This window comes from Fistularia commersonii, chromosome 14, assembly GCF_037954325.1.
Source record: "Fistularia commersonii isolate RoL2024-O1a breed Wild chromosome 14, RoL_Fcom_v1.0, whole genome shotgun sequence".
NCBI classification, from domain to species: Eukaryota; Metazoa; Chordata; class Actinopteri; order Syngnathiformes; family Fistulariidae; genus Fistularia; species Fistularia commersonii.
This window is the reverse complement of record NC_141297.1, coordinates 3,512,501-3,538,183: the sequence shown is the minus strand read 5'-3', so window position 1 is coordinate 3,538,183 and position 25,683 is coordinate 3,512,501. Positions and strand designations below refer to the sequence as shown.

The 25,683-nt window shown below is 50.0% G+C and overlaps 1 protein-coding gene across 1 annotated transcript in view; it reads left to right on the top strand.

The window, feature by feature from the left end:
- Nucleotides 1-318: 318 nt before the first annotated feature.
- The window catches only part of LOC147226916 (extracellular sulfatase Sulf-2-like), a 36,662-nt gene continuing 11,297 nt past the window's right edge, over nucleotides 319-25,683 (top strand). Inside the window, 7 exon segments of the mRNA XM_086159305.1 lie at nucleotides 319-707; nucleotides 14,365-14,414; nucleotides 21,501-21,728; nucleotides 23,408-23,528; nucleotides 23,609-23,727; nucleotides 23,884-24,035; nucleotides 24,231-24,400. Of these exon segments, the coding sequence (XP_086015431.1) occupies nucleotides 21,569-21,728; nucleotides 23,408-23,528; nucleotides 23,609-23,727; nucleotides 23,884-24,035; nucleotides 24,231-24,400 (722 nt within the window). The 5' untranslated portion in view covers nucleotides 319-707; nucleotides 14,365-14,414; nucleotides 21,501-21,568.

The following is a 25,683-nucleotide window of genomic DNA, read 5'->3' as shown; positions in this document are numbered from 1 at the left end:
GGACTAAGAACCGCAATCCGCTTCAGGTGTCATCCGGAGGGCCTCCGTCGTCAGGAAGGTCCCGACAGCACCTTGTGTGTGTGTGAAAGACCGTGAAAGTCCTCACAAAGATGTCATAACCCACATCTGTGTGCCCCCCCCCCCTTTGCATTTATTTCATTTTGCACCTCCCTTTCCAGTCAGGGAGGGGTGATCGCCCAACTGTCCTATCAGCTGCGAGGAAAGTTAAGCCCCGCCCCTCTCTCTCCCTCTCTCTCTCTCTCTCTCTCTCTTTCTCTCTCTCTCTGCCCCCCCCCCCCCCTGCAGGAGGGAGGGGGGGCAGTGAAAGTGGAGAGGCAGGCAGACGTGTTGCAACAGATGGCTCTACCAGCAGCGGCAGCGAGGACGCCGCCGCCGCCGCTCAGACAGAGAAGGGGAGAGCGAGAGGGAGGGGAGCCGGAGCCCAGTTAGAAAAATAGCCCGAGTGAGACTTGTGTTTCTCCTCCTCCTCCTCCTCCTCCCTTCATCCACCAACTCTCCCTCCCCGGGCAGGGAAGGCATGTCGGCCCCGACACAAGTTTCTCTGGATTTCACCGAGGGGATGACTTTGTGATCGGAGACCTCCCTCCTCCTCCTTCTCCTCCTCCTCCTCCTCCTCCTCCTCCCCGTGGGAGGGAGGAACACCTGCCGACGGCGAGGAGGTCCAGAGGCGGCGGCAGCGGCAGGAGGTACTGGACTGTTTTCTCTCCTCTGACTCTCAGGTCGTCATGATGCTCAGTTCTGCTCTACTTCGCCGTGAGGCAGCGGTCAAAGCAGCTTTGTTTCTGCGTGTGTGTGTGTGTGTGTGTGTGTGTGTGTTGCTCCACTTTCCTGCTGACATGAGTTCTCAGCCCGTACACTTGTTTGCAGCCGCGGGTTTCACGTGCCGCTCAAAGCGTGCGCGTGTTTTGTGCGTTTTGCTGTGTGTGTGTATGTGTGTGTTGCTTCCTGCTTGTCAAACACGTGGGTGTGTGTGTTTCAGCTGAGGTCAGTCCGGAGGAGGGAGCGAGGGAGGAAGGAAAGAGTGGATGAATGGAGGGAGGGCAGCGGAGGAAGGAAGGCCGATCCACCCCGCCTCGGCTCCATTAAAATCATATATTTCCTCCGGAGCCGGCGGGAATGAAAACAGGAGGATGAATAAAAGGGGCGGCGGACGGATGAGTCGAACGGCGAGCGAGAAACCCGGAGAGCCTTGTCACGGCGTCTGAAAGCGTCCAGGACAACCTGAGCGTCAAAACCTCATTTTTAAAATTTTAAATTCCCCAGAAAGAGCGCAAGAGAAAGAAAAAAGAAACCGATCTGTGATCGGCTGAGCTCCTGGGCGATCGGAGAAAAAAAAAGGAAAAAATAAAATCCCTCCGCTGCAGTGCATGCTGGGATTAGATAGTCTTGCTAGTTAGTGATATGGATGCTAACGCTAAGCTACCGTCTTAACAAACCACTTCTCAAGTTCGGTCATCCTGCTTGTTCCCGTGGAAACACAAAACTGCCGCCCCCTGTTGGCCGAAGGTGGCGCCTCAGGGGCGGGAAAAAGGGGAAACCGGTGGGATTTAGCTTCGTTGAACTTTTGAGAAGTTGCTTGGAAATGGTCGTGATGGCCCGGACGTTGATGACGATGGGACGTATGGGAAACCTGCAGGTCAGGGTTCTGGCCTAGCGCATCCAGCGTCAGGGCTCGTGGGATTGGTCGATTCACTTGTAGGGAACACGACTCTGATTTGACGGCTCAGTCCGGCCTCGGGGACGTACGGCCCTCATCTGGTACTTGAATTATAAAAAACTATTCAAAAATCGAGGCAAGCGAGAGAACTGTTCGTGGGGTTAGCGGTGTTAGCATTGTTAGCATTAGCCTGGACCCTGAAAGCAAAGTTTGTCCTGGTGTCGCCTCTCTGCTTGGATGTTGCATTCAAATACCGTCTGACATTTTTCCCGTTTTAATCCTCACGCACACACACACAGACACGCACAGCCAGTTGCCCATTTGCCTGGACTCGACACAAGACGGGCTGAAATTTAACCAAATCACTGTTTGTTTACTGATGATGCAACGCTTTCTGCTCCAAATACTCCTGAGTGCCGGCGTTCCTGTTCCTGACTCAGCAGGACCAGCCTGGTCTTTTTTTTTTTTTTTTTTCTTTCAATCTGGGGAAACAATCATGGGAAAAGCGGCTTAAATTGTTAAGAAATCACCTGACGCTTCCGAAAAAAAAAAAAAAAAAAATCAGCCAGGAATTCAAAATAAAAGCCTTTTAAATTTCAAAATAAACCAATTAGAGAGTCCCGTTCAGAATGCGGGATCAATTCGTGTGAAATAACGCCGCCGTTCTGAAGCAAAATCTGATTGGCCGCTGGCATGTCGGACGCTCATTTCCTGTTTTTTCTTTTTTTTCCCCAAATATGGAGCGGAGCGAGGATTGACCCTTGGTGTCTAATTAGAGAACTCTAATCTGCTCTAATCCGCGCCAGATTAAATAATATAGCATACATGTTCATTATCTGCTGCTGTGTGTGTGTGTGTGTGTGTGTGTGTGTGTGTGTGTGTGTGTGTGTGTGTGTGTGTGTGTGTGTGTGTGTGTTAGATTAAGCTTGGGCAACCAGTGACCAAATGGTAATGGTTTCTGTCAACATGGTTTCTGTCCTGACCACTGCAACACACACACACACATTCCCTGTCCGGTAAATGAGCCTGCTGGAATGTGAACGTGCACACACACGCACACACACACACACACACACACACACACACACACATACCCACACACACACTCTGGACGTTGGCGTCTTAAAGGTGCAGTCTGTCTGGTTTTGGCAGGAAATGAATGCAGTGATTGAGTTTTGGAGTGAAATGACTTGGATTTGGGTGAATGAGTTTGGAAGCAGCTGGACGAGAGGATCATCTCCAGCCTTCGTCTCCAAACATCTCCACCTGCTTCCTGGTCGCCCGCAGGTGATCATTGAACCCCGGAGCCCGTTCACTTATCATTTCTGGCAACGAAAATAATCGTTGAGTCATAAAACACGCCGGGGCCAGTGGGTCAGAGGTTCTCTCAGTGTTCGTCATGTTCTCCTGCACGGGATCTCCATGTTCAGAAGAAATCGTCTCTGAGGGGTGAATGATAGGCTAAATGGTTGGATGATTGACAGCCGCCTGTCCGAGTTAAACCCCGCCCCCTCAGTGCTGTGATTGGCTCCGCCCCGCGCTTTAAACACGAGCCTTTAAAACACGCCGGGCGTGCGACGCTCAGCTGACAGGCCTTTAGCTCCGCCCTCCCACGGTGCCGCGTTTCGGTCGTCCGACGATGATGCCGCCCTTTGACCCCGTGACCTTTCATTATCCGCCGGCTCCACTTCCTGTGTCTCATCAGTGACATGTGACCGTGACGCCACGTGTTGGTCAGGCCTCCGTCCCGCCGCTCCACCGCTCAAAGATCTCTCTTTGTCTTCAAACCCGACGCCTTCTTGGTTTCTCACAGCGCTGATAGGATTTGGGGATTTTAAGATCCTCTGCTGACGATTTGCTTACATCCCAGAAGTCTTTTCATTTATTTTATTTTATTTTATTTTTTTTTCATTTTATCACATTTCATATCTTTTGATTTCATTAACTTATTTTACAGCAGTTGATTTAATTTGATTTATTCATAAAATTAAATGTAATTAATTTCATGAATTTGTTTCTTTTATTTAATTCTTAATCATAAATCTGAATTTATTGCAGTTTATTTCATTTGATTTTATTTTGGTTTAATTTTATTTTATTTTATTTAATTTTTTCTTTGTATTTATGTTATTTTATGTTATTTGTCTTATTTTTATCTTTTATTATCGTTAATTTCATTTGATTCATATCCCTTTGACTTTTTTAAAATTTATTTTCATGTCATTTAATATACTCTAATATCATTTTGCTTCATTTATGTTACTGCACATTATTTTCTCAAGATTCATGTCAAGCACTTGCGAAGCCTCAAGTGTTGCCTGCAGCGCCCCCTAGTGTTCTGGAGGTCAGGGCACCACGCCGCTGGTTCGACGTCGCGGCCAATCACTTTCCTCCTTGAGATCAGGTGGGCATCGAGCCCCAGAACCCTCCGAACCCTGCGGACCCATCAGGATCCAGACGCTCTCGGGTTTCTCGCTGCTGACACAGGCGTTTTGAAGGAACCTCCTCTGGGACTCGGAGTGATTCATGACTTCTCCGTCCAGCGCCGGTGCAACCCGTTAACCCTTCGCTGCCACGACTGACAGGAACTGCATCGGCTGAAAAGGGAAAAAACACAGGCTTCTCCTCAGGAGACGTCCTCATGAGAGGACTCAGGCGTGTGCTGAGGAAACAATGTCATGAGAGGACACCAGGCTTCTGCCAAGGAGACGTCCTCATGAGAGGACACAAGGTTCTCCTGAGGAGACGTCCTGTTACGAGGTCTTCAGGCTTCTGCCAGAGGAGGTCCTCATGAGAGGACTCGAGGCTTCTGCCAAGGAGATGTCCTCAAAAAAAGGTGTCCAGGCTTCTGCTGAGGAGATGTCCTCTTGAGAGGACTCATGGTTCTGCCCAGGAGACGTCCTCATGAGAGGACTCAGGCTTGTACTGAGGAAACAATGTCATGAGAGGACACCAGGCTTCTACTAAGGAGACGTCCTGTTTAGAGGTCTTCAGGCTTCTGCCAAGGGACATCCTCATGAAAGGACTCAAGCTTCTCTTTAGGTGACGTCCTCATGAGGACTTAGGGATTCTGCTGAGATGTCCTCATGTGAGGACTCCAGGCTTCTCCAAAGAAGACATACTCATGAGAGGATTCAGGGTTCTCCTGAGGAGATGTCTTGTTAAGAGGTCTTCAGGTTTCCGCTAAGGGACATCCTCACGAGAGGACTCAAACTTCTCTTGAGGAGACGTCCTCATGAGGACTTAAGGATTCTGCTGAGACGTCCTCATGAGAGGACTCGAGGCTCCTCCCAAGGTGATGTCCTCAAAAAAGGTGTCCAGGCTTCTGCTGAGGAGACGTCTTCATGAGAGCCTCCGGGCTTGTATAGCAGAGACGTCCTCATGAGGAGACTCAAGGTTCCCTCAGGGAGACGACCTCATCAGAGGACACCAGGCTTCTCCAAAGGAGGTCTCCAGACTTCTGCCAAGGAGACGTCCTCATGAGGACTCGAGAGTTCAGAATGAGAATCCAAATCGGAATAAACTTTATTTATCCCTGAGGGGGAATTATGGGATAAATAAGATTTCCGATGAGATGTCCTCATGAGAAGACTCTAGGCTTCTCCAAAGGAGACGTCCTCATGAGAAGACTCCAGGCTGCAAGGGTCAATCTGAGGTTTGGAAAGTCCACTGCGTCGCAGATTTAGCCGACGCTGCAGTTTGAAACCTCAAGCTGCGTCACTGCAGCGTCCCACGGCTGGAGAACCCAGGAGCGGCAGAGCCTAGAGGGCGACCACGTTGGTGGCGGCAGGAAGTGAAACCCGGTGACGGCAGCAGGAATCAGCCGTTTCCCGAAAATGATGTTCTTCCTCCTCCCTTCCATCTCCGTTTAGCCTTTCCAGGTTCTTCCCATGATCTCCATCCACCTCCCACATTCCCAGCAGCTCCTCTGAAGACATCGCTTTGAATCAGAGGGTTGTTTGATTGACAGCTGACCCGTCCAGATTAAGCCCCCCCCCCCCCCCCCCCCCCCCCCAGCATCGGAGATGCAAACACGATTTGATGTTTATTCCAAAAACTGGATCTGCTTCTGAACCCCAGCTGTGGATCCAGACTGTTTACCACATCAGAAGCACAGGTGTCAGAAGGTTCTGGAGGTTCCACGTCCCCGGAGAACCAGCTTTGGATACGATGAGCGGAGGAAACCACACCACTGCAGACGAATCTGATGAAAGCTCTGCGGTAAATTTGTACTCCGGAAACCTCCGGGCTCAAGGTTGAAACCATGGCAACGCAGCGTGGTGACCTTTGATCCCGTGCAGCCCGGGGCCTGATACACACACACACACACACACACACACACACACATTCATGAGTGCGTGGCCTCCCCGTCATTGATTGACATTATCCAATGGCTGAACTCCAGTCAGATCGGGTCAACTGTAGTCATTTGATCAAGATGATTCTCCTGGAAGAGTTAGAGGAGGCCACAAATGGAAGCTGTGAAAACACATCCTGCGATTTTTCATATGAAGGATTTTCCACGTATTCGTCTTTGGTTCTTAAGGGTTGGATGGTTTTTGCCACCGGCCGCAGTTCCCCCCGTGGCCTGCAGGGGGCGCCGCTCTTAAATCTCCCATCAGTCTGATTATCCTTTTCACGCCGGTGCAGCGAGAAGGTCAGAGAGCGGCTCCTTCTGATTGGTGCTCGCCACCCACGCCCCGCCACCCTCCCCCTCCTCTACCTCTTCACTCCCGGGAGCAGAATTGATGAAATTGGTAATTGTTATAGACTCAGCTGCAGCCTGGGGGGGGAGGGGAAGGGATGCTGTTAACAAATGAACACTTTGTAATCCAGCAGTGACATCACTGCAGCCCAGGCTGACTCAGTTACTGACTGGATTGTTGTCCGAGTCAGATACCGATTCACTCATACGCTGACCATCTTCTTCATTGACTGATTCATTGACTCACTGGCTGACAAAGTCACCCACAGACCCAATCACAGAGCGACTGATTCACTAACCGACTCAATAGCTGGTTCACTGACAGTCAGTCGCTGAATCATTTGGCGACTCAGTCACCCACAGGCTCAATCAATAACAGATTCAACGAATCACTGGTTCAGGAACTGAGTCAGACATGGAATCATTTGGTGACTCAGTCACCCACAGGCTCAATCAGTGACAGATTCAACGAATCACTGGTTCAGGAATTGAATCAGACACTGAATCATTTGGTGACTCACTGACTCAGTCACCCACAGACTCACCAACCAACTCAATAAGAAACTCAGCGAGTCTTACCGCTTGTAACTGAATCACTGAATCATTCAATTGTTTAGCTGACAGTCCATTTCTGAGCGATCCAAAACTAAGTGAGCGACAGATTCATTTATGCGACTGACTCACCGAACGACTCACTGATGGTTTTTTTTATTGGAACTTAAAAGACTTCTACTCCATTATCCTTCTTTTTTCCACGTGCCTCCCGAAACATCTTTCTCTGGGGCCGCGTTCCTCCCTGACTGCTGTTTCATCTGTTCCGCGGCAAATGTTCTCCTTCAGCGGTCGCGCTGATGTCGATCCCCCTGAGAAACGATGTGAAAATAATTTGCTCTACAGCGCTGAATGTTCTCAAACCCGGGGTCAGAGCCATCACGCCCAGGTTAGCTTCAACAGAACATCAGATTTGAGACTCCGCGCTCCCTCCTCTGCTCCTCTGACTCCCCGAGGACGAGGACTGTCTGCACGACTCTGCGTCACAAAGTTCGTGTTCCTTCTTTTTCCACGTTCTTAAGAATCTAATTGTTTGAGTAAAGCCTCAGGAGGAGGGCCTTCACTGACAGAGTGGGAAATCTCTGTTGTGGTTCCACTCTGTCAGAAACTAGGTGGAGTATTTTGGGATGTCGGCGGTCTCCGGCGACCGTTGTAAAAACCCCCCCCAACACACACACACGTGCACACACACACACACACGTGCCACGACGGGTCCCCCCCCCGAGACACGGGAGTCATGGACGACCTTCATCTGAGACACACTTCACTTCCTGCTTCTGTCAGTCCGTTTCTGCTCAGCTTGTCAGTGCTAATGGAGCCCTGCAGATAAACACACACACACACACACACACACACACACAGACACACACACACACACACACACACAAACCAGAAACCGAGTTAAACTCTGGAGCACTGTCTCCAGGAGAGATACGGAGTCGGTCACTGTGTGTGTTTGTGTGTGTGTGTGTGCATGTGTGTGTGTGTGTGTGTGAGAACCGGGTTGATGCTGAGGTGATGAAGACCTCCGAATCAATCACTCACTGAATGACTCACTGATCGTTTTTTTTTATCGTAATCGAAAAGAAATACATTTCCGATCGGCTGATTGGAAACGCGGTCCAAGCCGAGGATCCACTTCCTGTTTTAGCCTTTTTCAAAATAAAAAAGGCCGGATATAAAACTTTGAGCAGATCCTGAAAATAATCAACTGATTTACTCACAAATGTTTCTTGTCAACAGAAATGAGCTGGAACAGGAGCCTAATGGAGATTCTGTGTGTGTGTGTGTGTGTGTGTGTGTGTGTGTGTGTGTGTGTGTGTGTGTGCGCGCGCACATTTCTAATCCACTCAGAGAAAACACAGAGCCTCAGATGAGTTTATCATGTGACGCTCGCCCTCCAGCAGACTCTTCCTCCTCCTCATCACTCGAAGACGAGAACCTCTTCATCACGTGAAACCGCGTTCACTTCCTGCCTCGAAAGGTGTGAAGCAGGAAACAGGAAGTGCAGCAGCGAACACAGGAAATGAACGCAGTCGTGGGAGAGGAGGAGGATGAGGTGTGGAGCACAGGTGGAAAAAAGACACACACACACACACACACACACACACTCTCATAGGCCCCCCAATCACACACACACACACACACACACACACTCTCATAGACCCCCCCATCACTCACACACATACACACACACACACACTAATAGCCCCCATCACACACACTCATAGCCCCGTCACACACACTCATAGCCCCATCACACACACTCATATCCCCCATCACTCACACTTCTAGCCCCCCCACACAAACACTCACACTCATAGACCCCCCCCCACACCCACACACTGGTAGCCTTCACACAAACACACATACACACACACACAGACATACACTCATAGCCCCCATCACACACACTCATAGCCCCAATCACACACACTTGTACCCCCCCCACACACATACACACTCATAGCTTCCACACACACACACACACACATTCATAGCCCCCACACACACTAACAGCCCCCCCACACACACTTAGAGTACCCCCACTCACAGCCCCCCATCACACACACACACTTACAGCCCCCCCATACACACACTCATAGTCCGCCCAATTACACACACACACACACTCCGCCCCCCACTCTCTCTCACACACTCACACACACTCAGAGCCCCCACCACCTCCATCACTGCGGCTCCCACCAATCTTCATAAAGTTCTCTCTTCATCTTCGGTTCTCTGCGAAACCCCAAAACCGACGTCAGCTGGAGGAGCAGGGAGCCCCCCCCCCCCCCCCCCTTATCCCCCACCATCTCAGGAGAACCAACAAACCCTCAGGAGGTCCACTGAGGAGCCTCTCCAGAAGGTAGAGGCCCCAGTTCCTGCAGGAGGTCCAGGTGCTGATCAAGATGCTCAGAAGGAACCAGAATCCAGCGGAGAAAAGCTTCTGCATTTTCTCTCTTCCGGCTAATTGTTTTCTGCAGACGTTGTCCTCCAGGGGGCGCTCTGTGACCCCCCCCACCTGACAAACCTTGAACCACATCAACCCAAGGTCCTGGTCCTGGTCTTGGTCTTGGTCCTGGTCCAGTTTTCTGACCCCCCTCCCCATTCCCTGCAGACACTGAGCCCTGCAAACAGACCACCAGCCCGGCTAATTGGGGATGTTGTATCAACTCCCTCGTGCCTTTTTCTTTCTTTCATTTCCACACACACACACACACACACACACACACACACACACACACACACACACACACACACAGACGCCTCAGTGGGAATTGGCAGCTCAGAGCGAATTGAGAGAGAAGGCAGAAAGTCATTACTTCTCGCTACATTGTATGTGTGTGTGTGTGTGTGTGTGTGTGTGTGTAATCCCACCATCAGTATGCTGGTCAGGCTTTTTAACAGAAGGAAGGAAATTGGAGGGGGGGTAGAAGGGGGAGGGCAGGCGTGGGTCCAACATGGACTCCTTTTGATTACAGATGGTAAATGTGCCTTTGGTCACCTCCTCTTCCTCCTCCCCTTCATCATCATCATCTTGCCTCCTCGCTCTCCAGGGGCTGGACGTGGACGTGAGAGGAATGTGTTTGTTTGCGTCTCAGCTGAACTTTGAGCGTCTCAGGAGGAGATCAGACATCCCCCATCACAAGCAACCCCGCCACCGGTGCATGAAATGCCACGTTCGGGGAGGGTCCAATCAGATGGGGCTTTACTTCCACCTGGTTGCGGGCCTGGTTCCTCCCCCTACATGTCCTAACAACCAGCACGGGACTCCAGTCAGCAGCAGCAAACGACTATCCTGGTGTCCAGAAGACTTGGTGTTCATTTGTCCTGGTGTCTAATTGTCTCGATGTCTTGGTCTCCGGGAGTCTTGGTATCCTGGTATCCTTGCATCCAATGGTCTTGTAGTCCCAATGTTCAGGTATCCTGGTATAAACCCATTCAGGTGTCTAGAAGTGTTGTGCTCCAGGTACTCCAGTATCCAAGTGTTCAGGTATCCTGGTGTCCAATTGTCTTGATGCTCTGGTGACGAGGTGTCTTGGTGTACAGGTATCCTTATCTGTAGGTGTCATTGTCTCCAGTGGTCTTGATATCCTGGGGTTCAGGTACCCTGGGATCCACGTGTTTGGGTGTCCAGAAGTCTTGGTTTCCAGGTGTCTTGGTGTCCAATTGTCTTGATTGCCAGGCACGTATCCTGGAATTCAGGTCTCTTAGTGTCTTGGTCTCCAAGTCTCCTGGTGTCCAATTGTCTTGATGTCCTGCTGTCCAGAGATCTTGGTCTCCAGATATCCTGGTATCCAGTGGGTATTGTAGTCCCGGTGAACAGGTTTCCTGGTGACCACATGTCCAGGGGCTCAGGTGTCCAGAAGTCTTTGTCCAGGTAGTTTGGTTTTCAGTATTCTTGGGGTCTACTTGTTGCGATGTCCTGGTGTCCAGGAGTTTTGGTGTCCTGGTCTCTTGGTTGCCAGGTATCCTTGCGTCCAATGGTCTTGTAGTCTTGGTGTTCAGGTATCCTGGTATCAACGCGTCCGAGTGTTCAGGTGTCCAGATGTCTTGTTCTCCTGGTACTCTACTGTCCAAGTGTTTAGGTATCCTGGCATTTAGGTGTCCTAGTGTCTTTGTCTCCAGGTATCCAGGGGTCAGGTATCCTTATGTCCATGTATCCTGATGTCCAGTTGTCTTGATATCCAGGTGTCCTGGCTTTAAGGTATCTTAGTATCTTGGTCCTCGGGTATCCTAATCTCTGGGTCTCCTGGTGTCACCCTTGTTCAGGTGTTCAGATGTTCAGGTATCAGGTGTACAGGTTCCGTCTGTTGCACGCCATGGGGATGCTAGCATTGCTCGTATCTGCTAGCTAACATGCGCTAGCATCAACCCCCTGGTGTTGCCACGGTGACGCTCGACCGATGGTCATTCAGCGGCGATCGTGCCGTCGTTCAGGAAGCAGCCTCTCAAAAACAAGTGGCGCGCTGGATGTGAGTGAGCCGCCTGTCAATCACCGGGACGACAGGCTGTCAATCAATGTCGCGGCAAGGCTGTCAATCAATCAGACTACAAGTTGTCAATCAAAAGTGTAGGAAAAAGACGGTATGGTAAGATATGAATAATCACTGAAAATTTTATATAAAATAATATTATATTAAAAATGCTTAAGACACATTTTTGTTAATATATTGTTTATATATATATATATATATATATATATATATATACATAATGTATGCACATTATAAATGTATTTTTGCGATTTTCCTCGAATGCCTTGTATTGGAGACCGAGATCCAACCCATTCAAACAATGACTGTATGTGTGTGTGTGCGTGTGTGTGCATGCGTGCACTAGTACGTGTGTGTTTGTGTATATGTGTGTGTGTGTGTTTGTGACCCAGTAACAGGAGCCTCGCATTCCTGATTAATGATGCAGGTCGAACCCAAACAATGAACACAAACACACAGAAACAGCCGGAAGCGGTTTGTGGGTTCACTTCACACACACACGGACACACACACACACACACACACACACACACACACATCCACACATGCGCACGGTTCCCACGTATCACACTTGTGGGGTGAAGGTGTTACATTCAAGGGCGTATGCAAGCTGACAGTTGCTTCAGTGCAAGAAGAAAGCCACTTCCTGTGTGTGTTTGTGTATGTGTGTGTGTGTGTGTGTGTGTGTGTGTAATCTACATCAGTCTCATAATTTTGAAATTATAATCTGGATGGAGATACCTTCTTCACGCTTTGGTATTTCCAAAATCCTGCTTTTCTATTCCCGAGCGAGCCAACCCCATCATCATGTGATGTAACCTCCTCTTCCTCGCTGCTTCTTCTGTTTTTGCGTCCCCGGCGACGATGTCGGACGGGAGAGGCTTCTGTGAGGTCCGGGTTTCCATGGCAACCATTTGTGATTACGCGCAGGTCCCGGAGGAAGTTGGAAGAAGCTGCCGTGCGGCGACCAAGCCGAGGCCGCTCCTCCTCTTCCCCAGTGACATTCACGACGACGCACATCTCAAACGTGTGTGACCACTTGTGGGAATGTAGACGGTAACCATGGCAACAAGAATCACCGACAATACTAACGCCCCCCCCCCCCCCCCCAAGTTGTCAGTTCTGTGTTCTCCAATCACCTACTAAAGTCCAGATGGAGAGTCAAACATGACCCCCGTCAACACCTGTCAATCACAACCCGCAGATGTAGCTCGCCTTGCTAACAGAGCCAAAATGGCGGCGTGACGAGCTGGAAGACAGCGGGTTTCCGCCTCGGGGACGTTCCCTGGGGGCGCCGTCGTTACGTCCTTTTGAGGAACCTCCAGAGCAGAACCTTCAGTCGGAGCTTCTCCGGGTCCTGTTTTGGCGTGTGTGTGATGCCTGTGCTAAAACACACAAAAAAAAACTAAAAATGTAATTACATAATAATATCACAATAATAGGTTGTAATATCACTAAATCTGTCTCTGCCCTTTTTGAATACATCATTCATTTTCTATCGATTGGCTCCAGAAACGCTTCCCCTCCGCAGACCTCGGCGCTCAGCCCGGTCTATTACACATTCATTACACCGCAGATGGTTTTTACAGAGATTCTGATCGCTCCGCCGTCTTCTCTCAGGGACGGAGGGATGGAAGGATGGAGGGGGACGGCTGGTTTGTTTCAAAGCTCGTCATTTTTTAATTAGAGCCGGCTCGATCGGGGGGACGGAGGAGGAGGAGGAGGAGGAGGAGGACGCCGATCACTGAAATGTTTAGAATATCAACATTTGAGTGACATGGGGTTTAGAGATGATGTCACATCCTGTTTCCGAAGGAGGCGGCTAGCGGCTAAGCTAATGGGAGTTGGTGAGGTTTCACCAACACGGCCTGTTTGGGTGCACATGGTGCACCTCCAGGTTCCCTCCGGAGTTCTTAAGGGGTTCCTCACCTGGTTCTTTAGGGGTTCCTCACCGCCGAGACGCCACGGCGCCTCCCGGAGGCTGAAAGTGGCGAGCGGCCAGACGTCTGTGAGAGGAGGTGGAGAAAAGGCCAGAAGGCAGCTGCTCCTCTTCCTCCTGCTGTAAAAGGAACAGCTGTTGGAGGGACACACACACACACACACACACACACACACACACACGGAGGTGTAAGGGAAGACCAGGACCTCCTCCTCCTGGAGATGTTGGAGGACAGAGGGTCCGCACAACATCAACGTCCACGTCACCATTTGATCTCAGACCGGCTTATTATTGATCAGATTGGTTTTTAATCAGCAGATATTGATAACGTCCAGACTTCTTTACACTCCCAACACACACACACACACACACACACACACACACACACACACACACCGCAAACACCGCCGCCCTGGAGAGATTCTCCATTTCCTGTCGGCCTCGCCAGCTTGCTGTCACCATGTTGATTTACTGTTGCCTTACCTCACCTGTGGAGCTGTGTGTGTGTGTGTGTGTGTGTGTCTGGGAGTCTGTGTGTGTGTGCAGTCATATATATATGTGCACGTGTGTGTGTGTGTGTGTCCCGAGGCTGCACACACACACACACACAGACTCAGGTGGATGGTGAGCAGCAGCCAACAGTTTCCATGGTGTCACTGTCATTGTGCCAACTGACTACCATAGAAGTGTGTGTGTTTGTGTGTGTGTTTGTGTGTGTGTGTGCTTGTGTGTGTGTGTTTGTGTTGGCAGGCATCCTTACAACATGACTGTGTGTAAACATCTTTAGTCCCATTAACCTTGGACTGATGCTTTTATCATTTAAGTAAAAAAGAAACCATCTGTCAATGTCGTCTGGTCCGGATCTGGATCAGGACCAGGACCAGGACCAGGACCAGGTTCTGGTTCAGGACCAGTTTGTTGTTGGACGATAAATGACATTGACGCTATCTGGTCCTCACAGAGGCAGTAAACCCCTGCTTGTTTGTTTCAGGTCCGTGGAGAGCTGAACACACCAGTGACCCCCCAGCGTGAACTCACTAGGTAACACACACACACACACACACACACACACACACACACACACACGACACAAGTCGTTGACTGTGTTCTGACATAGTAGATACACGTGTTATCACACAGGATAATCATTGCTGGAGCGTTGTTGGAGTAATCTGAGTATCAGGTGTGGACTGTGTGTGTGTGTGTGTGTGTATGTGTGTGTGTGTGTGTGTGTGTCTCCTCCACGAGCTCTTGCATGTTTCCGCTCTGTCTTTCTCAGCAGTCAAAGGTCAGAAGGTCAAATGCACTGAAGCTAACCCGCTAACTGATTAGTTCTGCCTGCTGCTGCCAACAAGGCGGGCTGTGGGAGACACACACACACACACACACACACACACACACATGTGCGCACACACACACACACACACACACACTCCTGGTGCCAGGGCTCAGCGGCTGCCGTCACTCTCCCTCTTGGTGGATCTTGTTTCTGAAGCGCCTCGGCGGCTCCGTTGCTGGACACGTTCCATTTCTTCTTCTTCGTCTTCTTCTTTGCACCCTCGCTCATTCATGACGAACATTTAGGCTGCTTTTTCCATCATAAATTTTCATTTCAATTATATTTTAAAAAGGAAATAACAAAATCAGAAGTTGTGAGCTCCCAAAGGTTCCACTGTTAGCCTAGCTTAGCATAAACGCAATGTAACCTGCTAACACCATGTATTATACTGCATGGAAACTGTAAATAATAAAACAGCTAGTTTTAGTTCCCTTGGGGATGCCGAACGCCACGTTGTCGTGGTTGACCAGGCCATCCTGACCGGTGCGGCGGCGGGAACCAAAGGGGGCGGAGCTTAGCGAAGCCTTCGTCGGGAAGTGATTCACTAACTTTTTAGCGAATCCCCTGGAGGAGCAAAATGCAAACAGCATCAAGTCACTGACACAAACATCCTTTTTATGCCCGTTAGTGCGACTGTAATTGCAGACCATAATAACCAGCATCCTACCTTGTTACCATGACGACAACAAGGGAGAGTCAGTCGCTGTCCTGGTTTCCTTCTTTGACTTTATCCCCGAAACTGTCATCATGTGTGATTTGAATCTGAAAGCTTTTTTTGTTGTGTGATGCACACACACACACACACACACACAGCCACACACACACACGATCAATGCAGTAATCAATGTGAAGAATACTGAGCTTTTTTTTTCCCTTGTGCAACAAATTAATTTCGAAATCGACCGTTGATTAAAAAGCCTCCAAATTAAATAGTCTGATGGATCTCAGGGGGGTTTGATGTAATGCAGAGTTGAAGTTTGACCCCGGCTGAGCTCCGTGACCCTTGACCCCTCCTGACCCCCTCAGGGTCGAGGTAAATAGCAGAGGGGAAGTGATGTCATCAGGGGTCGCCAACGGCGGCTCAGAGCAAGCCATCATGGCTTCACCCCCACCAGACTCCATTCACAAAACAGCCCTTTTTAGAGCCTCTTCATGTGGACACACCCCCCCACACACACACACACACGCACAACCACCCACACACACACACACACACACACACACACACACACACGGTCAGCAGAAGGTCACCTGTTCATCGGCGTCTCTCTGATCCGATTAATGCCGTAAAAAAAAAAAAGGGTTGTCGGGAGTGGTGGCGGCAGTGCTGTGGCCTGCCGGTGATGTCATCAGCGCAGACACGGCGGCGGGTACTTTGTTCCCACACACACACACACACACACACACACACACCCCTCGAACCCCGGCGGTTTAAATGACGCAGTGTGTCCTCGGTGCAGGAACGCGTTTCCAGGAGGAACGCTGGCGAGACACCAACGTAACCAAGGGTTGGACGGCTCTACTTTACTACAGTGTTATTACACCGCAATTTAAAGGGGAAGCTCGTGTGTGTGTGTGTGTGTGTGTGTGTGTGTGTGTGTGTGGGGTGTTCCCTCTTTGGTCTTAAAAATAGTCAGTTGGTTTGTTGAAGGTTCTCACCTGTCTTCAGGTGTGAATGAAAAGGTGAAAGGTTAGATGTCTGTGATTGACAGCTGACCCAGTGATTGACAGCTGACTGCTGTGATTGACAGCTGATCCAGTGATTGACAGCTGACTGCTGTGATTGACAGCTGATCCAGTGATTGACAGCTGACTGCTGTGATTGACAGCTGACGGCTTCTACATCAGAGCATCGAGTCTTGCTTTAATTCCCTCCCGACCCCAAAACCAGACTCAACGCCGTCCCACCCTAAGCCCCGCCCACCAGCCCTGTCCAATCAGATTTCGCAGTTTGATCAACAGATGAACGGATGAATGAATGACTGAAAAAACGTGCAGTTTGTGTGGAAGTTATTGTTCCCCAGTACTTTACTCTCATAATGGCCCCTCCTGAATAATCACTCTGTCATAAGCGAAGCCTTGGCGGTGACACCCGCCGTCTCCGGGGGCGACTGCAGGCGATGGAGCTGTTGCCGTAGCGGCCGGCGGCGTGCTCGACGCCAGCTCCAAGCCAGCTCCGCGCCTTATTTTTTTATTTCTTTATAGGTCACTCCGGACGTGGGCAGATTTTATTCAGGTTAATGGAAGGAGATAACACACACACACACACACACACACACACACACACAAATACATGCAAAACTCATACAGTCTGCAAGACACAAATATGAGTACCAGCGCTGCTGGAAAGTGTGTGTGTGTGTGTGTGTGTGTGTGTGTGTGGGTGTGCCAGAGGTGAGTGTTTAACATGATCACAGCTTTGTAATGGAGACAGTAATTACATCCTGGCAGCCTGCCGACACACTTCACCTGCACTGACACACACACACACACACATATACAAACACTTGCAGGTTGGTACTGCTAGCTTTGTGAGGACTCCGGCTGACAGCTCCCCCCACCCTGTTGCCTTCACGTGAGTCCAGGTGATCCGGTTCAAGCCCGAGGCTGACGTGAACCCGCGGGCCAATCAGCTGATCCTGGGTTGGTCACATGACCCCCCCGGCGTTCCGGGACCTGCCCGTGCACGACCGCCCCGCGGCGCTCTGTTGCACGAGTGACGCCACCGTGTCAAAAATAATGATAAACGGCGTGGCTGGGAAATGACTGGTTGTGACTGTAACCATAGCAACCAAAGTTGTTTGTCTAAATTCTAGGCTCTAAAATTACTCGAACCCTGTGTTTTCGCCCCCCACCCCTCACACACACACACACACACACACATTCCAGCTTGTAGCATAATGAGATCCTGGCTCAGACGATTCTAGACCTCATTAATTGAGAAATCATCACGTTTCGGGTTCCACGGTAACGCCGCTTTGGGTATCCATGGTAACATGGCCCCGGGTTCAGAAGGTCAATAAGGTCCAATGTTGTGACTTTGCCACCAGCTAGCATCGTCGCTAACGAAGGTCTTCTGACCTCTGGAGATCCGGCAAAGGTGGACCATTAAACCGAGAACGTGGTTCTAGAAAAGAAAAATAATTGAAATTTGTAAAAAAGTTTAGAAGAGAATTTAATAAATCCCAGAATATTGATGGGACACTTTAATATTAGAAGATAAAACACCAGTAAAACCTATGAATTGCCAATGTTGAAGGTTCTCTGGTTCACAACATGGAGAACCTGGAAGATGAAGATGAGATCCATCCCTCTGCTCTCTCACTCCCTCTCTTTCTCATTTGAAGTATAAAAGAGGTGAAAGGTCGCACTCAGACATCTCACATGGATGGAGAGATGGAGGGATGGAGATGGAGGGATGGAGATGGAGGGATGGAGAGATGGAGGGATGGAGAGATGGAGATGGAAGGATGGGTTGTTGAGTTGCAGGACGTGGACTGTAAATGATGTTCTGTATTTTAGATGAAGTTTCAGTTTTCATGACCTATTTATGCAGTGTGGTGTGTGTGTGTGCGTGTGTGGTGTGTGTGTGTGTGTGTGTGGTGTGTGTGTGTGCGTGCATCCATGTACAAACCCATACATATATTCATACTCCTGCCTTTATATATATATATATATATATATATACATACATATCCATATGTGTGTGTGTGTTGTGTGTGTCTTGAGTCGCTGGTTCTGGTCCTCCATGACCCAGGACCAGAAGGTTCTGAGGTGAAGTTGATCTGACGGTCTCGTGTTCAGCTCTGAATCTGTGATGGGCTGCCAATCTGCCTCCTCCTCCCCGGGAGGAGATGGACCTCCAGAGCTCCTCCATGAGATGGACCTTCAGAGCTCCTCCATGAGATGGACCTCCAGAGCTTCTCGAGGTGGAGATGGAGCTCTGAAGGTCCTCCAGGAGAAGATGGTCACCACAGCTCCTCCACATATATCAGAAGTGTGTGAAACGGTTGTTCTCAGATCGCTGCTGCTGATTGGCCGACAGATGTTAGCTAAAATCACCGCTGCTGTTAGCTAGGTAGGGTTTGTCCACTAGGGGGCGCCGGAGGCTCCTGATGGATGAAGATGTCACATGATCAGCTGTGGAGTGGATCAATCAACACCGGTCATTGACACTGATCGGAGGTCACATGACCTTTGACCTCTGACCTCCCTCATCTGTCCAAGCTGCGTCTTTTTGTTTTCTCTCCGTTCTGAAAACAAACAACCCTGCAGAGAATTCCCAGAGCGGGGGGGGGGGGTGATAGAGCGCTGGAAGAGGAGAGGAAAAGTGACAGAGGGGGGAGGAGAAGATGGGAGGAGGAGCAGCGGCGCTTCAGCTGTTGGATGAGGAGAACGTGCCGTCGTCGAGGGGAAGTTGCTGTTGCCACGGGGATGTTTGCTGCATTTTGGCGCCACGGTAACGGCTAGCAGGACGCGAACGGAGGAGGAGGCCGGGAGGAGGTGGGCGGGGAGTGAAACACAACGGAGAAGTGTCGCTTCCTGTCTCAGGCTTTACCGAAAACATCTTTTTTTTTTCCCCCAGATGTCTTCTTTTTCCAGAATCCTCTTTCGGTGTTATGGAGCATCTGAACTTCTCGATCCAGATCAGAATCTTTTATTTTGAAGGACGTGTGAGTTGAGGAACCAGATCCACCTGGTTCTCCTGTCCAGGGACAAGATTCTAATATTCACGTGGTATGCATGCATGTGTGTTTGTGTGTGTGTGTGTGTGTGTGTGTGTGTGTGTCAGGACGAAAGGTCTTGTTTTGAAACTGTTGTAATTTGTTCTTCTGAAGTTGAAGCTGAAAGTTTTGTTTGAGGCAGAGGGATTCCTGTTGTCCAGGGTCGGTGTGCGGGTCCATGGGGCCTGGGGGACCAAGGGGAGGCTTCAGGGGGCCTCAGGGGTCTCTGGGGGTCTCTGGGGGTCTCTGGGGGTCTCTGCAGGCCTCAGGGGCCGGTTTATTGATCAGGAAGCCTGATCTGATGGATCACTGACCAGGAATTTCCATCCTGGTGCGTCTGAGACACGGGCCACTGTACGCTACGCAGATTTGTTACCATGACGACCAGGAAACAATGCTCCGGCCCCATGACCTTTGACCTCAGGGACGTGACCTTTGACCCCATGCGGCCCGGCAGCTGCGCGCCACCATTAGCACCGCACTTCTATTAGATTCGGCCTCATTTTCACCCGCAGCCCGGCGGCGACGGGCTGCCTGGGCGCCGTGGCAACCAGCCCAAGCCCCGCCCACTTAGCATGAATATGAATGAATCGTCCTTCCTTCGGGTCCCTCCTCGTCCCCCCAAGTCTCTCATCCCGGTCCTTCTTCCTCCTCTGCTCCCCCCTTTATTGTTACAATTGTCATTTTAATGTCAGTGTGAAGTCCTGTGTCGCCAAGGCAACAGAGTCACGACATCAAGGAGGTGAGAGAAGTTATTTATCGGGAGAATATTCAGATTTAGGATCTGGGGCTTCTGTTTCCGTCTGAAATGACAGATACAGGAAGCAGCGGATTCGGGTGCAGGCGTACAGTCATGTGACCAACGCCCCCCTCAGCATCAAGCGCATTTTTACAACTAAAAAGAAAGAATCTAAAAGAAAATAGAAAAAAAAAAAATGAAGCTGCCGCTGGTTTGAATTATAGCTGTTTGTTTTTAAAGTTCAGTGTTTACCCTGATGGAACCGCGGTGAGTTCAAGGACGGGGGCCGGCGTGGGGAACCGCGGCGACGCCTGGTGTTTTCACAGCTGCTCCCGTCGGCAGAGGCGTTTGGGAGGAAACACCCGGGCTGACGTTTCACACCCGGAGGGTCAGGATACAAAGATAACAACGCAGAAACCGAAGCCCTGAAACCTCCCTGTGATCTGGGCCTCTGTGACGGGCAGCGGGTCGGTCACATGACCCGAGCACGGTCACATGACCGGCGCCGGAGCCCTGCTACGGCGTGTTTCCGTTGCGCCTTAATCTGTGCTGAAACCATTAGGAATGAAAGGTTTTGGGTGAAATAAACCTGGATTGTCAGCCTGGATTAGTTGCCTAGCCTCTCGACCAGGATTGTTGGCCTGAATTATTTGCTTGGATTGTTAGCTTGTGCTATCAGTCGGCATTCTTAGCCGCGCTTTTAGCCTGTATTGTTAGCCTGCACTAATACTGATCGTTACCTTGGATTGTTATCCCAGATTTGGCCTGTAATAATCCCAAATAGCCTTGATTAACCTGGATTGTTAGCCCAGATGTTAAGACAGGGTTGTTAGCATGGATTCTTAGCCTCAATTGTCAGCCTGTGTCATTAGCCTGTCATTTTTTTAGCGCGGGTTATCAATGTGGATCTTTAACCTGGATTATTAGCCTGGGTTTTTAAACTGGATTGATAGCCTGGATGCTAACCCTAGATTGTCAACATGGATTTACTAGCCTCCATTGTTAGTCTGTGATATCAGTCAGTATTTTTAGCCTGGGTTATTAATGTGGAATGCTAACGCGGATTATTAATCTGGATTTTTAACGGGTTATTAATCTTAATTGTTGTTATCCTGGATTTTTTTAACCTGGATTATATGCCAGGATTGTTTACCTGTATTTTTAGCCTGGGTTATTAATGTGGAATGTTAACCTGGGTTATTAGCATGGATTGTTTGCCTAGCTTGTTCGCCTGTTCACCTTGGTTGTTAGCCTAGATTATTAATCTGGATTTTTAGCCATTATAATGTTTGTTTTTTCTAAAGAGCCATCCGTTTGTCCTCCAGACGCCGAGACGCCCTGAACCCGCTCCCGATTGGCCGACGTCCCTGAGGGAAGTCAGGAGTTGAAGGCCATGGCGGGCCGACTCCTCCTCTTCCTCTTCGTGTCTGCGACGCTCGGCCACGCCCACTTCCTGTCCGGCCAGCGTCTGAAGGCCCGCCTCCAGAGAGACCGACGGAACATCCGTCCAAACATCATCCTGGTTCTGACGGACGACCAGGACCTGGAACTGGGTGAGGAGAGCATCACCACACACTGACTGTAATACCATGATACCGCACAAATGAGGTAGCACCATACAAGTACACAGAGTACTAATATATAACATACAAGTACACATTCTACAGAGATAGCATTGCACAAGTACACTGTTCAAGTGCATAAAGCACTGGTATATCACTGCACAGTTTTGTGATACATCATTGTAAAATTACAGAATACTGATATATTACAAACAAGTACACACTATTAGGATAGCACCCACAAGTACACAGTTTAGTGATACATCACTGTACAAGTAAACAAAGTGCTGACATATTACTGTGCAAGTATACGATTTACTGAGGCATCACCATACAAGTGTAGGATTTAGTGATACACAACCGACCAAGTACACTAAATGTAGTGACATTATTGCAAAAGTATAGACTTCTTTGAGGTATCACAAGTACACAGTTTTGTGCTATATCACTGTTCAAGTAAACATAGTACTGACATTACTTAGGTACCACAGTACACAATGTACTGTTTTAACAGCTCTACTGATAGTACAGGTACAAGTACAGTGCAAGTATGTAGTGTACTTAAGTACCTTAAGACAGTGGATAGTCCAAGTCCAAAAAGTACCAGGATGTAAATAGTACAGATAGACAATGTAGTACTCAAGGGAGTACTCAGTGTAACCAGATATCAGCCTTAATGAAATTCTCTTGGGGAATCCTGTGGGAGGTTCTCCAGAAATATGGGGTACTGAACCCCGTTTTACTGTCTGTTCCCTGTCCCTGTATGACCGGTGTCGAAGCTTGGTCCGCATTGCCGGTTGTAAGTAGGCCTTGTTTGCGGTGAGAGTCGGACTCCACCATGGCTGCCCTTTGTCTCCGATTCTATTCATGACTTTTATGGACAGAATTTCTAGGCGCAGCTTTTTGCAGATGATGTGGTTCTGTTGGCTTTATCGGGCCGCGATCTCCAGTGAGAACTTGCAGCCGAATGTGAAGCAGCCGGGATGAGGATCAGCACCTCCAAATCCGAGACCATGGTACTCAACCAGAAACAGGTGGAGTGCCCACTCCAAGTAGGGAAAGAGGTCCTGCCCCAAGCAGAGGAGTTCAAGTATCTTGGGGCTTTGTGGACAAGGGAGGGAAGGTTGGAGCGGGAGACCGACAGGCAGATGTGGACTCTGTACCAGTCTGTCGTGGTGAAGAGGAAGCCGAGCCAGAAGGCGAAGCTCTCAATTTTCCAGTCAATCTACACTCCTAATCTCACCTCTGGACACGAGCTGTGGGTGGTGACCGAAAGAACGAGATCATGGATACAAGTGGCCAAAATGAGTTTTCCCAGCAGGGTGGCCGGAGTCTCCCAAAGAGATAGGGTGAGAAGTTGGGTCATCCGGGAGCTCGGAGTATAGTTGCTGTCAGATGATGTGGCTCGGGCATCTCATGGGCCTCTTTGGGGGAGTTCCAGGTATGTCCATCTTGGAGGAGGCCAGGGGGAAGAAGAGACTATGTCTCTAGGGTGGCCTGGGAACACCTTGAGGTCCCTACAGAAGAGCTGGACCATGTGGCCGGGGAGAGAAGAGTCTAGAAAAGTGGTGGACGATGGATTGAAATTAAAATCTAAATATTGAAAAACAAACAACAAAATAAAAACTCAATGCTAAGCTAACGCTACATGGGAACCCGTCCGCTTCCAGGTTCGATGCAGGCGATGAACAAAACGCGACGCATCATGGAGGAGGGCGGGACCTCCTTCTCCAACGCCTTCGTCACCACACCCATGTGCTGTCCATCACGCTCCAGCATGCTCACCGGGAAGTAAGTTGACGTCGCCGTGGAAACGAGAGCGGGGGCGGGGCTTGCCAGATCCACCGACGCTGAGCTGCCTCTTCCTGCAGGTACGTCCACAACCACAACACCTACACCAACAACGAGAACTGCTCCTCCATGTCCTGGCAGAGGCAACAGGAACCCAGGACCTTCGGGGTGTACCTGAACAACACCGGGTACAGGACAGGTACACACACACACACACACACACACACACACACACACACACACACATCCATACAGCTATGGTTACATGCTGCAGTGTCTCCATGCTACTAAACATTTGTGTGTGTGTGTGTGTGTGTGTGTGTGTGTGTGTGTGTGTGTGTGTGTGTGTGTCCAGCCTTCTTCGGGAAGTATCTAAACGAGTACAATGGTTCCTACGTCCCGTCGGGGTGGAGGGAGTGGCTCGGCCTTGTGAAGAACAGCCGCTTTTACAACTACACTCTCAGCCGGAATGGCGTGCGAGAGAAGCACGGCGCACAGTACCCACAGGTGCACACACACACACACACACACACACACCACCGATTGAGCAACCAATCAGGACAGGCGTTGGACGTGCATCAGGAGAAAAGATGATTAAAATTGGAGCTTTAGGAGAACAAAGGGAGATGCATCCTGATCCAGATGTGTGTGTGTGTGTGTGTGTGTGTGTGTGTGTGTGTGTGTGTGTGTGTGTGTGTCCAGGACTACCTGACGGATCTGATCACAGCCGAGTCCATCCGGTATTTCCGCTCCTCGAAGCGGATGTACCCTCACCGGCCGGTGCTGATGGTTCTGAGCCATGCGGCGCCGCACGGACCTGAGGACTCGGCGCCGCAGTACAGCACCGCCTTCCCCAACGCATCCCAGCACATGTGGGTGTCACACACACACACACACACACACACACACACATGAACACACGCAAACACACGGTCAGGCAGAAAACCACCCTAATCCATCTTGACAATAGAGCTCCGGTACAGACTAAACCCTGGAGCAACATTACTAAAGCTGCACGATCATCTGTGTAGCTTTAGCGTGTGTGTGTGTGTGTGTGTGTGTGTGTGTGTGTGTGTGTGTCGGTAAACACGCCGCAAGGGAAACATGGAAAAAGACGAGATCAACATCAGCTCCGAGATCGACGGTCGCCGTGTTTATGGCTCGATCCGTCAATTTACTCCTCGATTGGCCGATAGCTTGATTCCCACAGATCCGGCAGTGATGTCACAGCACGCCGGTGATTGATTGACAGGTCGGGGATCGATCGATCGATAGACCGATCGGCGTGTATTTCTGAGAGGAGGTTTTTTCTTTCAAACGGGTCCCTTGAATAATTAAGAAAAAAATCAAAAAAAGCAGCTTCCGCGCTTCTCCTCCAATCAGAGCCGCCGTAGACACATAGGCTCCGCCCCCTGGGGTTAAACCGACCCGTCGTTTTTTTGAGGGTTCGGGTCAGAGAGCCGGGCGTCGATTGCTTTTTTCATTTCCCGCCACCGAAAACGGCGGCTCCGTCCCGGAGGAGCAGTTAAATCCACGTCGGGGATTCTGGGAAATGGAGTTCGCCGGACACGATCTGAGCGGCGCAACGAGTTCCTGCTTCTGAAGACGACGTTCTTCTAAGTTATTTCCGTCCTCAAGAAGAAGCTGAATAATGCAGCTGCTTGATGGGGTTCATTCATTATGTGTGTGTGTGTGTGTGTGTGTGTGTGTGTGTGTAGAGCTAATGGACAGAAGCATCTGCTGTCATCACACACACAGCAGGACGAGTCCCCGCGGCTCACAACACAAGCTATTACACACACACACACATGCTCGTAGACACACACGCACACACACACACACACACACACACACACACATTGGGGGGAGGCATCTCATCCCTCCAGGACCGTTCATGTCGATGTTCTCCAGAAGAGCACGGAGTCTTCGCTGTCAGCAGATGTTGAGAAGTCGGAACGCTGATCCGATGTTCTTTGTCCGATGTTCAGGTTCCGATGTTCTGGTTCCGATGTATTTGGTCCGATGTTCTGGTTCCGATGTATTTGGTCCGATGTTCAGGTTCCGATGTTCTGGTTCCGATGTATTTGGTCCGATGTTCTGGTTCCGATGTATTTGGTCCGATGTTCTGGTTCCGATGTATTTGGTCCGATGTTCT